Below are 14,647 nucleotides of genomic sequence, written 5' to 3' on the forward strand. Positions count from 1 at the left end.
TCATTTTCAACTTCATAGAAACACTGAATAAAAAAGACATAAGTACATAATAGGATTATTGTCGCAACGACAGCACGCAGTGCTAGCTAGCTATAGATCTGCCCTGAGCGATACAGTCAAGTTCAGCTGTATTGATTTGTTTGTCAAAGCCAGGCCTCAGTCAAATCGCCTTTGTCAATATTCAACGCCAACATTAATTACACTGACGCTGGATTGATTTTCGAGATGACTTGTCACGATTTCGCATTTATCACGAAGTTACTCCAAAATGAACTTTTATGGTGCGCGCTTAAGGTACATAAAGCGTAATGCACGTCTCTTTGAAGAACCGTTAGTGTGATAACACCTGAACATGAATGGAGGTTAGTGATCTTCCGTTTTATTCCCAGAAAGTTTAAACGGATTTCCAAATAAATCATCAAATTCCCTGGGAGGAAAATTAAAGGAGGTATTCTTCTAAACTCATGTGATATCGAAATTAATGCCATTAGTTATTCATGAGATCGTTCCTGTTGCGCAGAACTTGTATTTAATCAGCACGTCTGAGGATATCACGTAGGTGTGATTAAAATGTTTGATGATAAAAATTATCCAGACAAAGTTCGTCAAAGTTATTAATCTTAAACACTTTGTATCTTATCAAAAATAACTCGAAACGAGATTCATTTATGCTGAAAGCGGGAACGATTTCGATAATTTTTGATAAGATGTTTATAATATGAAAAATTGGATTTATATTGAATGTATTTTGTTGCAGAAGAGGATGAGCAAGCCAAGCGGTTGCCTCCGCCGCCCCCGATGAAAACTGTGACGTACACGGTAAGCTTTTAATATTATTATATTAATTTGTCCTACTTAATCCGATCAATACGTGCACCCATACGTTACGTCATATCGTTTATTCATTAATGTATTTGTTAGTTCGATTTATAAAAGAGATCTTCAATCTGTCGACTGTCGTCATTCTTTCCTCCTATAATGATATAACCGCAAGAAGCTTATGTTTAATAAGATTATATTCAGAGACAATATATTAAAATGGAAAAAGCATTTCATATGAAAATTTATTTAAAAAAGTAAAGCAAAAAAGTACTTTTACTAATACTACTACTTCCATGAAATCCACCACACCAAAGGATATTTGAATTTAGCGTTTCTATATTAAAAGTAATCGAAGAAACCAAAAAAGTAATCCTAATTATGGTAAAATATTTACAATGCAGTTCTATATCCTAATTCTTCTCATTCTGATCGTGATGATCAAATGTCATTCAACTAGTATTGGTTTGTTGACACATGAGTGGCATAAACAACAATGTGATAAATATATCCATCGATCTTAACGTAGATTGAGATGGACTTCAAAGTGCTTTGAAGTTCCATCGGTTTAAAAGTCGATGTTCTTTAGCTATAACAAGTTGTACCCTCGTATCTCACGGTCACCCCGTTGACTCGTCAATTATGCAGCTCTAACCGACTGGATTTGTGTTTTTTCTTTCTTTTTTATGGAACTTAGGCGTAGCATAATAATGTATGTTCGTGTGCTTTTCAAAAGTGAATCTTCCCTGACATAAATAAAAGAAGAAGGAAGATGGAATCTCCCTATCTATATTTTCATTTTTCGTAGCCTCGTTCTGGTTTCATTTTTTTTTTCAAATTGTAGTTGTAAACATTACGGTACGACGAAGCTACGTGGGACGAATAGGTACCTCAAAATTGAACAGATTAAAGGGGCAATTAAAACCATTTAACATTTATGTCAGGTCCGAGATCGCGACACGCTGACGTCACTGGCTGCTCGCTTCGACACCACGCCCTCGGAGCTGACCAAGCTGAACCGTCTCGCGACGCAGTTCATATTCCCCGGCCAGACCTTGCTCGTGCCGGATAAGAGGAAAGGTATGTATTGTTAAAGGACTTCCTTTATATTTGGGGATCACGTAATTTGGGCCGTTTATTTTAGTAGGGAAACGTACGACATTTGATGTATACCTAATGAAAACCTTTTGTCATCGTTTTTGTATTGTTGTTGGAATTAATGTATTTTTTAAATTAATTTATCTAATAATCTCTCTCTACCTAGGTACCTATATCATAATAATATGTACTGTGAAGTAATATAATAAGCTGAAATCGTAGACTGATTTGATATCCGTAAATAGATTTGTTGGTTTGTCTTATCGTGTGTAATATCCGTCTACAACGTAAGACGGAGATAATTAATGTTATTAGTTTAGGTAATCATTTATTATTAGGTACATAATATCATACGGAATTGTTTTGATAACCTTATTGGGAATATTGGAAAATATATATTATTGAGATAAAAATAAAATTAACAACTATTTACAAACAACAAAACATGTAATGTCTGAATGGTGATAACGATACAGGAAAATAAGAAGAGATTTCGATTTGCTACTTTCCATGTTATAAGCAATGTTTAAACAATACAACAAAGCATCCTTTGAACATTTCGATATTGTTTTATTGTTATCAAGATTGAATAAATATGAGCGATAAATTACAAAGGCAGATACAAATGTTTTTTGTTGAATGATTCTGGTTATCAAATCCGTTTCCACGAAACGGAAACAGCGTTTCACTCGTGTTGGCCGAGGACTTTGGAATTGTCTCGAGCGCCTGAGATATTGTTAAGAGAATTGCTTTATTGTCATGAAAATTGCTCCACTATTAGGTTAGGGTAAATGAAATGATTAATATTAATTTATTTCTCTACAATTTACATTTGGTGTTTTTATTTTATAAGATAGTTATTTATTTTATAAATGGTTTTTTATGATATAGTAGAGACATGATTAATTAAGAAGAGGATTAAAATATACATTTTTATTTATTAACGGGCTTTTAAAATGTTTCCATGGTCCCTAGCCAGGCATAAGGGAAAGTAACTGATACCTAAATCTATACTAATATTATAAAGCTGAAGAGTTTGTTTGTTTGTTTGTTTGTTTGAACGCACTAATCTCGGGAACTACTGGTCCGATTTGAAAAATTCTTTCGGTGTTAGATAGCCCATTTATCGAGGAAGGTTATAGGCTATATTTCATCACGCTACGGGCAACAGGAGTGGAGCCACGGGGGTGAAACCGCGCAGAGCAGCAGATATATAAAATCTCGTACCTAGAATGTGAGAGCCTGGGATGCTTCATAGATAAACATATTTAATTGTTATTTATAATCGATCAATACATTAATCATTTATTAAATTTAAAAACCACAATCTTAATCTTAACTATAGTATAATCTCTACAATAAAAAAAATCGTGAACGTACCTAAGTAAGTATATGTAATTAGTAATCTTTGAATTCTAAAATTGCTTACGTCCATTTCTGGTAAACCTTAATCAAATACCGTCAATCCATATCAAGGTACTCAAACCCTATAATATTGTTCAGAGCTCATTGACATAGATTCCGACACCCACAAGCACCTACCGCGGTGATATTTCTTAGCCAATCGCGTCCCCGGCGCTGTACCTAGCCCTCGATCAGATTGAACCGTGACGAATCGGTCAAGTGAAAAACCGATTTGCGCAACTGGCCTTCGGAATTGTTAACGCTGTGCAAATCTCACTATTGTGGATTGCACAGATGTTTCACTCGCGGACTCTTACCGTTTTCTTCCCGAGTAATTTTGGTTTAGTAAAGGTCAATGTCATATTCGAATAATAAACGAAATCATAACTAGGGTGTGAGTAGGTAATGGGTGAGTGGCACGTAACGACTCAAACACATTGCTTTGTCATATTCGTTAATTATATGGTCTTAGATAAATTATTATTGAGCAATAAAATATATTTGTGCTTCCGTTCATATGGTTTTGAAGGCAAACATCTGTTGACCGGCAAGGATACATAGGTTGTTGTACTTTCTCGTGTGTACTTGTACATTCATCAATCATTTTTGCATAACCTTAATTTTTTTTTTTAGCAAGGACTATTTACAAATATTCATATAAATAAGTCAAATATAAAATGATTTAATGGTTAAACTGAATCAACAATGATAAAATTACCGTGACTTAAAACCCATTAAAACATTTAAAGCCCATTTTATTTTTATTACCTATTATCTCGTATTTCATGAATCGGTATGTAGGTACGTGATATTCTTGACGACGATAAATTATTTTTAAAGGTACCGTAATTGGTGTTAACTGATTAACGGGCTCTTTATATTCACGTGTAGGTCATGGTCGCGGGCGCAGGCGTAACAGATGCAAAACGATTTGTTAAAACTCGTTTTAAATAAACCCTACAAGGAAGCAAAATAATATCAGAAAAATGAAACCAATTAATAAGTGACATGTAATTTTGCAATCACTAAATTGGTTATTATCATCGTTAATGATAAAATATTAGATTTTAATTGGTGATACAATTCAGTGTATTGCACTAAACATATATGATTACGTAATGGCGTCTTTTTAACTAAAACGCATCAGCCTCTATGCTGTTGAGGTGTGACGTCGTCATGAAAACATTTTTTTCTATTTGTTCGCTTTACAAATGTTACAACAGTCGTGGCGGACCGCCTGCAAATGCGCCCGCGTTACAGTGCCTCAAAGTTTTGTCTATCAATTAGCCGGTATTGTTGTGCCACATAACACGCGATCGCTCTCAACAGCTCTGGCCACAATTGCGACGATATGGGCCCAGTTTATCGCATGATAATACGCTGATATAATGTACATTGTATAGCAACAGCTGTTCAAGAATGTTCAGTTTTGAATTCTTCAAGCGTTGGTATCACGGTGCGTTTCGTTTTGCATTCTTATCGGCTATGTTTAGTGGAATTTAAGTGTTTGTACGGTGTTGTATAGTAAAATGTTGATAACTTTATCTTCAGATGGCGACAAGGAGTCCGATGGCCCGTCTGAGAGCGGAGATAACACGTCGGAATCCACTCAAGGGGCTCCCAGTGAACCCGCACAAGAAAAAGGTAAAGGTTTATTTTAGTAATATACAGAATCTTTCTGGAAATAAAATTTTTAATTTAGTCGTAGTTAATGTGACGGAAAATAACCTTAAAAAAGTCATTAGCGCGCAAAATCTAACTGCTTAATTGGTCAAGCAATTATCAATGTTTTATACAATTGTGAACCTCCTCTGCAAGTTTAAATAATTTACAATTCATGACATGCCATCTGTCATCATAATGCAGCTTATAATTTTTGGATTTACGTAATTCACCCGTCTTCATGTAAACGAATGAATGAAAGTAGCGTGATATTTGTTTAGAAAAACATGCAAATATGCGACGTAGTTGTATTGTTATTTTGTTATCGCGACACTTCAAGGAAAACTTTTTATCAGCCACCTAGTTTTGTACCGGCATGTTAGGTAGAGTCAAATATTTTAAGAAAAATAATATCAAGCTAGTATAAACGACACAATTATACGAAATACCCGAGATTCTTATATAAAATTTAGCACTTTGAGAATTATAAATTATATTTATACGAAAATCTATCAGATTTAAAAGAAATCAAATAAATTCTAAAGTTCTATGAAATCTCTAGAACAACAATAAATAATTGTAAGAGTTGATTATTCTTATTATGTAAATAACATGAATTATGGTCCCCTTTTATTTCGCCTATTGTAGAGCCATTTTAAGGCAACATTTGACAAAATTCAACAACGTAATAAACAAGAACGTAACGGCGACATAGAATAATACATATGTTATTTCGTTTTGTTAGAACTGCACATTTGCTTAACTTTTTTCAATTACGATTACAATATATTTATGATAATAATGATCGATACAAGTAATTTTAAGATTTAATTTTACTGATAAACCATTTTAAACATAATAAACAATTTCTGATTTAAAGAACTGATGTTTCAAGTCCGTATCGATTAATTTTCTTTAATCGATGTTTCTATGCAGGCTACCTCTCTTCGAAGATAAAATTGATAGACGTCAAATGTTGCCTATTAAATTAGCTCGAATATAGGTGCTTTATATTCCTCTTTATAATAAAGTTCTATTAATAAATTATTTTAAAACTTTTACAGAAATATTGGATAGTCTGAGGCCTGGATCGCCCGAAGCGCCTGCGAGCAATGCGCCGCAGCGATTCCTCAAGATCAATGTTCGGCACATTACTGATGGACAGGTAATATTCATAATATGTATTTATAAAGTACTTAACTTTCCGACCAAAACTTTATCCTGACTACGTGGAAAATAAATTCCTAAGGGAGTGATACGTTTCCCGCGATATAAAGTAATCTATCTCTTTAGCCTTCTAACTATCTTCAGACACAAAAATCACACCACAAAATCGTTCCGTTTCGAAGTAAAGATTATATAGCACTTAAAATGTTGTTTAAAAGATAATACAACATTTATGTGGTTGTTCAACTTTTAGCATAGCTTGCTGCTTTTGAAACAAAATTTACAAGACTTTAAATTACCTATATTGTGTTATTGTATTGTGCAATACCACAGAATACATAATAGTAGCTAAACGCTACAGAACGGACACTCCGCCTCCCGCCAAAATTAAACTTACCTCACCCCCGCGCGATCAGACATAAAATGGGCCATATTTTTCTGCAAGGACGATACGCAACGAAGATTGACAACATTAATCAAATTGACTTAAAGTAATTTTATTATTTTGGATTTGTGATTATCGTTTTTCGTAGAAAATGGTTAGATATTGTGCTGTTTACGGATGTATTTCATCAGAAAAACGCGAATTTTTTTTTACGCTAGTCACAAATGTGCCAACCATAAAGCGTTAACACACACATTTGCAGTCTCTACAGTGTGACTGTCAAAACGATCATTTTGTATGGAGTGTCCGGGGTGTGGCAATACTTAACCTGCATTTAAGGGTTAGTAGGTACTCAATTCCTAGTAACGACAGACTAATGAATGAATGAATGAATGAAAAATACTTTATTGTACACCTTATAGAATACATTTTACAAACTACTACTAATCTTATTATTGTGAATAGTAAAAGGAAACCGCACATTGGGCATGTAAATACAAAAGTGTTACAAGTGGCAAAAGTATTTTAAAAATTAATTTCAATGGATAATAAAATAAATATAACAAAACTTCTTTATTTCTTTGTTCTACTCAAGTTCTTCTTTGTTGTAAATACTAAATACAATCTTACAATTAAAATGCAATTAAATTCTAAAATTAAGGTATGCATGCAGTGGCATATAAACAACAAAATGTAGCTTATTAATATATCAAAACTCAATAACAAATCAAATTCATATAAAAAGATGATTTCCGTTCTTAGAATCAAAAGTGTTACTTTTCATTAAATTATAAATAACTTCAATCAATTGTAGGAAAAGTGGATTATGTTTTATCAGTTGAATTTCGTGATCATTGAAATTGAACAATGCTGGTAAGCGTGACTTGCTTATAATTATATTTATTATTTATCTATACTAATATTATAAAGAGGAAAAGTTTGTAATTATGTATGTATGTATGGTTTTCACGCATAAACTACTGGACCGATTTCAAAAATTGTTTCACCATTAGAAAGCTGCATCTTCACTGAACAACATAGGCTATATTGCATTTTGAAAAAAAAATAGAGATCCTTACCAAAAATGCAATAATGTAACACAAGGTGTAAAAAATTCCTCAATAAAAGTTCTGTCATCGCGTGCGCTCCGGAATCTATGGAAGATAGAACAAAAAAATGTTCTACGGTATTATAGAATGGATCAATATCTTCAAGAAAGTCCGCGATGCCATATGTCCATCTTCAGTAGTTATGTTACTACAACAACTTTTTTACGTTTTCAAAGTAAATAGAAGTGCCGACAGTAATCAAACCATGTTATCCATACACATATATTAATCCTTATCCCATTAAATGATGTTTTATTATAGACTGTTTCAATACCAGCAAAATACTTTAATTGGATATTCCATTCAAAAGATATAACGAATTTTTAAAAGTGTCATTCTACAGAAAATAGTAGGTATACTGTTCGAGCAGGCCGTAGTGCGGGACGGGGTAAAGGTGATTTTCATGTGATTAAAAATTAAACCTATGGTCCGACCCGACCACAGACATGTATATTAAGTAGACAACGCAAGTACCGCGATCTGTATGAAAACCAAGCGTGTCATATTTTTTGTACTGACCTTGACGCGTTATGACGTCACGAGCGCTTTTTAGTGATGGTAATTTCATTTTACGCTAAATCGATTAGGACGCCACTCGCGCGGCGATTCTAGTATCGTCCTATCCCATCGAAGTAAATCGAAAGAAATCAGATCAAACTAGATCTATGTCTAAGAGGTAGTCAAATAAATGAATAGTAATCGATTACTAAATCGATTCAAGACAGAAAAATGATAATTACCATAGACAGAGGGATGATAAAATAAAGTTATAAACCTTTTAATATTCTAACAAGTAAACTAATGTGTTTTAGCTTTTTCTTACTTATGCCCATTGAGTTACCATGTACTACGTACTAGAGAGGCCATCGAAAGAAAGTAATGAAACTGTCAATCAATCAATCTTTATGTCCCGTTGCATCGATCCATTTTCCTTTTATGTTCGGGTTACTTGGAAAACTGAAAAAACAAACATAGTCTAAGCAATAAGGAGTTTTCTTAAAAAACTCCCAAGATGACACTTTAACTAATGGCGTCCTGGATGTCATAATATTTATTTTTAGTACCTTTGTATTAAAATACTTAAAAGTTCTAGGTCAAGTCGTATTAAATGACAAAAAAATCTATGCCTTTTTTTCTGAAAAATTGCTCCTTAAAATTATCATTTTTCTGTTCGATTATAAAATCGATTAGAATCGAGAACTGTTGCATCAAATGAACATCACTAACCACAAAATTGGACAGAAAAATGAGAAGACGCTATTCATTGCTTGTTATCATACGACGCGATCTTTACCGTGCCAAGTAAAAGCCGCAATGTATTCCGAATCATTTCGTATGATTTGGTATCCGTGTTTGTCACGATCGTTTTCCACAGATATTCTTTATTTAATTTTAAAATAAATAGTGCACATTCTGATTAGAAAATTACTTACCGGTAGAGGGAAACATCTCTGCTAACTCGGCCACTCACAGCTGTGGAGTTTGTACAGTTTATAACGGCGCAATTCGGCATTTTACTTTATTCAGCTTTACGTCTTTCCTTGGCGAACTGCAAGCGCGGACTGAGTGTAGGCCAGCGTCAAGTAAGTTTCATAAACTTAGTTTGGACACGGAAAGTACATACACTCGCTTAGTCTATCTTGATAAATGTCTGTGGACCCGACCTATAGTAGACTTTTCACTGTCACGATATCGCTATCTATGCGGGTGAAACCGCAGGGCATTGCTAGTTAATAATATTTATAATATTTATTACATAGAACTTGATTCAAATTTCATCATGTTAGTTATTTGAAGTGTAATGGTATAAGCTTAATTACTGTAGGTATTAATGGGGTCAATTGAATTTCATATTTATATTTTTTATTGTTATTGACCTACCGTTTAGGTTGATTGTTAAGATAGTTAAAGATATGGGTATAAGTATCGTCAAAACATTGCACAATATGATACACAATATAACCAATTAAAAGGTGTAAATAATAAATATATGTATAATGTATTGCTTACGATTTACGATTTTATGAATACTTTTATTTATCGCCCATTTAGACCGTTGACAAAATGACTAATCACTCTAGCGTTAGTTGACAATTATAATTTATAATGACATTGTACACGAAATGGTAATAAATAATTGTTAGAAGTAATAAGTTTTTATTATCTTCGTAGACAAACGCTCGGTAAATCTTTAAAATGTCCACACCGAATAAATGAAGACAGGTCTATTTTGTTTTACAATACGTTTGTTATGCTAATCTTAGATGCATCATCGGCGTATCGATAGTAATAATACCAAATGATTTATTTTCTTATACAAAAATATATCGCATGTTTTTGTCCTTTTAACATCGTAGGTTTCTCTAACCGGGCCAAGGCCCTACAATACAATACTTCAGTATATTTCTCACATGTTAATAATTAATGAGCGATACCATCTGCATCGTACTGATGATATTGCCAATCTGTTTGAACTTATGGTGTTACAATGACAAGTACAAATTTGAATCAAGCATATGTGTATCCTCAGGGTGTTGTCTCCGGCGTGCTGCTAGTCACACCGAATGCAGTGATGTTCGACCCGAATGTATCGGACACGCTGGTGATGGAGCATGGGCCAGAGTCGTACGGTGTGATTGCGCCCATGGAATACGTTGTCAATGCGGCCATATTCTACGACATCGCGCACATGCGCACACATGGACCAGACCACAACGCGCACAAGTACGAGCAAATGTAAATGATGAACGTTTCATATTAATAACATAGGAAGTCAAAATATTACATTAAAGAAACATTACATTTTTGTTTCGCTTCTACGCTTCGTAAATTAAAATAGAAACTATTGCGTATTATAGAAGCAAATTTTTAGCTTATCGCAAATTATATCGCGAAAACAACATGACTCATAAATTAAAAATGAATTGTTTTGATTTCAGAGCGGAACAAGCTGAAATATATTACATGAGTAAAGCTGATCATTCCCCAGGCAAAGACTCGCTTCTAGTCAAAGTAAGTTACATCATTATTTTTTATATTCTTATGAAACAATTTCTTTAAAAAAATATCATGCTTAATGAATAATATGCACAACACTTCTTTAGCCGAAAAAATATTTTGTTTTTAAATCTTCATCACTAGTTTGTTTTTAGACTTCTTTAGGCGCGTTGAGAGTATGATCTCAAGGTACATCGACGATTTTTGTAACTTGCCAAAGAAGTTTCACTTCTGACGCGTTTGCTTGGCAGATGCTTTTTTTGGATATTACCTTCGATTATGTATAACATATATTTTTTTATTGATATTTATTAATTTATGTATTGAATGTGACCAGGATGAGACATTCCCCGAGCTGCAGGCGGCGAGCGGGGAGGGCGAGGGCGGGGAGGAGCGGCCCGCGTCCACGGAAGAGGAGCGCGGTGGAGCCGCCTTCCCCAAGGCGTTCGAGCGGGACCTAGTCACGCCTACCGCTTTGCAGGTAATATATATTTTTTTTTATTAAGTATTTTTCTATGATAGTACAATATATATCAAATTCAGTGTAACTTGAATCAATTTAATTAAACTTACAGCAACAGACCACTGAAGAAAGGCGGAAATCCCTGTTGGATCAACACTGGGCCATTCCAAGCAAGGACAGAATGTCAATTGACCAAGGAAGTGAGGTAAAAGTTATAACGCTTACGGTTTATTCAGTCTATTTACAAGTTTATTTTTTACTGTATTTGTTTTTTTTTCTTAATCCGTACTTACATTAAATAATTTTATAAAATTAAACTAAATAATTCATTTTGATTTAAATTATTTCCCAGGTGTCGTCAAGCGCGGATCACGGCAAGGAGGAGAGTCTCGAAGTGTCGATGGCGGAGGGCGGCGTTGAGGGCGCGGAGGGATCGGACGCGGAACGTGCGCCCTCCGCCGCTGAAGGGGAAGACGCCGCGCATCTTGTTAAACTGTCCTACCACGACTCGGGGATAGATATACGTGACCCGATTCTGCACGTCGCGCCTAATACGTCGAAGAAGGTAATGGTCTGTTTTTGAAATTCGAATTTGGGATTTTGATTAGTTTTAAGTCTGATGGGGAAGACGCGGCGCACCTCGTCAAACTGTCCTACCACGACTCGGGGATTGACATACGTGAATAGTTTTAATATCGGTGGGGAAGACGCCGCGCATCTCGTCAAACTGTCATACCATGACTCGGGGATAGACATACGCGACCCGATGCTGCACATCGCGCCTAATACGTCGAAGAAGGTAACGATTCTTTGTGTAATTTGAATTTCGAATTAAAATTAATAGTTTAGTGTTCGTCGGGGAAGATGCGGCGCACGTCGTCAAGCTGTCAACTAGAAATACGCTTCCCGTCGTGCCACGGTGAAGAAGTAACCTTTTTTCAATTCGAATTCTCATAAGTTTTGACGTTACATACATGCGTACGAGAAGACGAAGAAGAATTGTTAGAAGGTATATAGACAAAAAACGATGTATGTAATATGAATCTATATGTGTATATATTAAAAAAATACATCTACACGATCACAGTAATATGTTTGCATATAAATATTTGTGTCGGTTCAACTAAACTTTTTGTTGACATACAAAGTAATTTTCTAGGAATGTCTCCACCACGAGGACTATTACCATGAAATAGAAACAATATACGAGTCGTCTAGCGAAGAGTCATACGACATCCATTGTGACGTCACGTATGAAGAGCATTTTTTGAAATGTTTCTCTTTAGACCATCATATGGTGAGAAAATAAGTGGACATAGTATTTGGTGGTTTATATGTGTTGATCTCTGAGGAAATGGTTGGTGAATGCAAATCTTATTCCAACTTATTGTATCGATTTATTCTTCTGTTGCGTTCAACTACGTGGTCTTCTTATTTCTATCGTGAAGTGACTTTTAGTCGTGATGTTTATCTCATAAGTTAGTGTACTCTTCTATTCTCTATTTTCGACGTTTTGTCTTAGTTAATTATTGTAATGGTGCGGGGTTTTTTGAACGTTTATTATATTTTATTGTTTAATTAATAAACTGAATGATTAAATCATCATAATAATAAATAAAAGTTCATTCACAAAAGTCAGACTTAGAAATCAAGAGTTTCGTGAATTTTATCAAAATCAAAATTTAAATTTACGTGTCTGTTGAAAAGTATTATCGCTTATTAACAATATTGGATTTGCCTCTTCTGAATTACAATATTTTTGAAATCAGTCAATATCAACGTTGTGTGTATATTAAAGCTTATAAATTCTAACGAACATAGAACCCTATACGAGAACTTCTGTTCGAAATTCGAACAATAATCATATGTACATCCAGGTACAGCCAGTATACCTATACACGTTTAACAAACCACGTCTATGATCGTCTAGGTATACAGCGACGCAGACATAGTGCTATCAGCGGATTGGGTACCGCCCGTGTGCCTACCGCGAGGCGAACCGCCGCTCTCAGCGCCACCGCTTGGGGAAAACGAGCGGGCGCAACGCAAACCCGCTGCCGTGTCGTTCTCGCTCGATGGCACCCAGAAGGACGATCCTACTAAACCGGATAAGAAGAATAAGGTAAAGTGAAACATATTGCTGTCTTGATGCTCATTAAATATCCTCACAATAAATGGTTATGAAGAAGAGAGAGATCTTTTGAAGTGTATTTCAAATGATATTGCAGACTTCATTTTTTATATCTGGTTTATCCTATTATGAATTATGTCTCCTACAGGCAGACAGACTAGCCTGCTTTTATGGGTTAATAACCGATCGTTTATTCCTCTTGCGATTAACGCTCCATTGTTTGCTATTCTCATAAAAGATTAGCGGCAGATAATTTTCTAAAGTTATCAAAATATGACAAATCTATTTGGTGCATATAAACATCTTTTTAGACAAAAAGACAGTCATTTTTAATCTTCATTGCTATTTATTTTCTAGATATTCAATAGTATTTTATGTTGTTATAGATGCTTAAACGTCTTTCGTATCCACTATCATGGGTGGAGGGTCTGACCGGTGAAGGACAAGCGACTGGACAGACGTCACAGAGTGACTCTTTACCTACTTCAGCCGATAGCCAGCATTCTACGAGCGTCTTCTCCAAAGTATTTAATAGGTATGATAAAATATCGACTTTTTATCTTTCTCTAATGTGGTGGCAATTACTTGTTTACTAACATAACACTGTGAACATGGAAACTTTATTGGAATTGATAAATGGTGCTTTAAATAATTGTATTTTGGGGATGTATCGATAAAGTCTTAATATGTTCCAATATATCGGAAACATAAAAAGATTTTATGGATACGAAATAAAGTTGAAGGATTTTTTATGAACCACACGTAATACATTATGCATTGCCATTTTGTATGCACTGGCTATGAATAATGTATTAATGTAATTTTGATAAACAAAGGCGCCTCCGGGCCAGGTATTAACATTTCGAATACAATCGAAACGAATCGAACATCAAGCGAAACGTACCAATAACGCACACATATACACATGCTCTAAATTAATATGGCAATTCAAAATTTTTCCCCCTGCTACCGTGGATGCTAACCGGGATCGTCCGTTACGAACTCCGCTCTGTTCATTGGTGTAGCTCGCCAATGAACCTAGTCGAGTTCGGTACTGGTTTGTTCCTGAGTAAGACTCCGTCGGAGGAGATGCCGCACGAGACTCTATCGGGGTACGTGAAGAGACGCCGCTCCAATATGTGTTGCCTTCAACCCGTAGACCATAGTGACACGCTCCCAAAACTTACCTTGAGCTTTACGACTGGTCGTTAGAATAGATCCCGTCTCACAGAAGCAGCAACAGTTTGTTACTAGTCATTCATAGACTTTCACAATTTTCAACAATTTCATTGGTGTAAATCTTTTTTGGTGTGGTCAGTCTAAAAATATGATTACATTTGTAAATTTAAATTTGCACGTCGATTACGTCGAGACATAATTACTATACATTTGATATGAAAGTAACTACACTA

At 34.9% G+C, this 14,647-nt stretch overlaps 2 protein-coding genes across 12 annotated transcripts in view; both read left to right on the forward strand.

The window, feature by feature from the left end:
• Ccdc39 (Coiled-coil domain containing protein 39) overlaps window positions 1-6,382 on the forward strand; it is an 81,471-nt gene extending 75,089 nt beyond the window's left edge. The window contains exon 21 of the transcript XR_016318317.1: window positions 6,369-6,382. The gene's annotated coding sequence lies outside the window, so the exon portion shown is untranslated. The remainder of the gene's footprint in view (window positions 1-6,368) is intronic.
• The window catches only part of mtd (TLD domain-containing protein mustard), an 88,876-nt gene that overhangs the window by 48,739 nt on the left and 25,490 nt on the right, over window positions 1-14,647 (forward strand). For 9 of the 11 annotated variants that reach the window (XM_089714447.1, XM_089714446.1, XM_089714448.1 and 6 more), the window contains 11 exons: window positions 758-819; window positions 1,764-1,899; window positions 4,873-4,965; window positions 6,048-6,148; window positions 10,175-10,380; window positions 10,584-10,656; window positions 10,979-11,122; window positions 11,217-11,309; window positions 11,457-11,669; window positions 13,035-13,226; window positions 13,622-13,770. In XM_089714447.1, the coding sequence (XP_089570573.1) occupies window positions 758-819; window positions 1,764-1,899; window positions 4,873-4,965; window positions 6,048-6,148; window positions 10,175-10,380; window positions 10,584-10,656; window positions 10,979-11,122; window positions 11,217-11,309; window positions 11,457-11,669; window positions 13,035-13,226; window positions 13,622-13,770 (1,462 nt within the window). The remainder of the gene's footprint in view (window positions 1-757; window positions 820-1,763; window positions 1,900-4,872; window positions 4,966-6,047; window positions 6,149-10,174; window positions 10,381-10,583; window positions 10,657-10,978; window positions 11,123-11,216; window positions 11,310-11,456; window positions 11,670-13,034; window positions 13,227-13,621; window positions 13,771-14,647) is intronic. The other 2 variants (XM_089714441.1, XM_089714445.1) reach the window with 1 other exon arrangement.

The sequence above is a fragment of the Colias philodice genome, chromosome 3 (assembly GCF_061535455.1).
Source record: "Colias philodice isolate Cphi_HAF_F1 chromosome 3, ilColPhil1 Martin Lab GWU primary, whole genome shotgun sequence".
Lineage (NCBI taxonomy): Eukaryota > Metazoa > Arthropoda > Insecta > Lepidoptera > Pieridae > Colias > Colias philodice.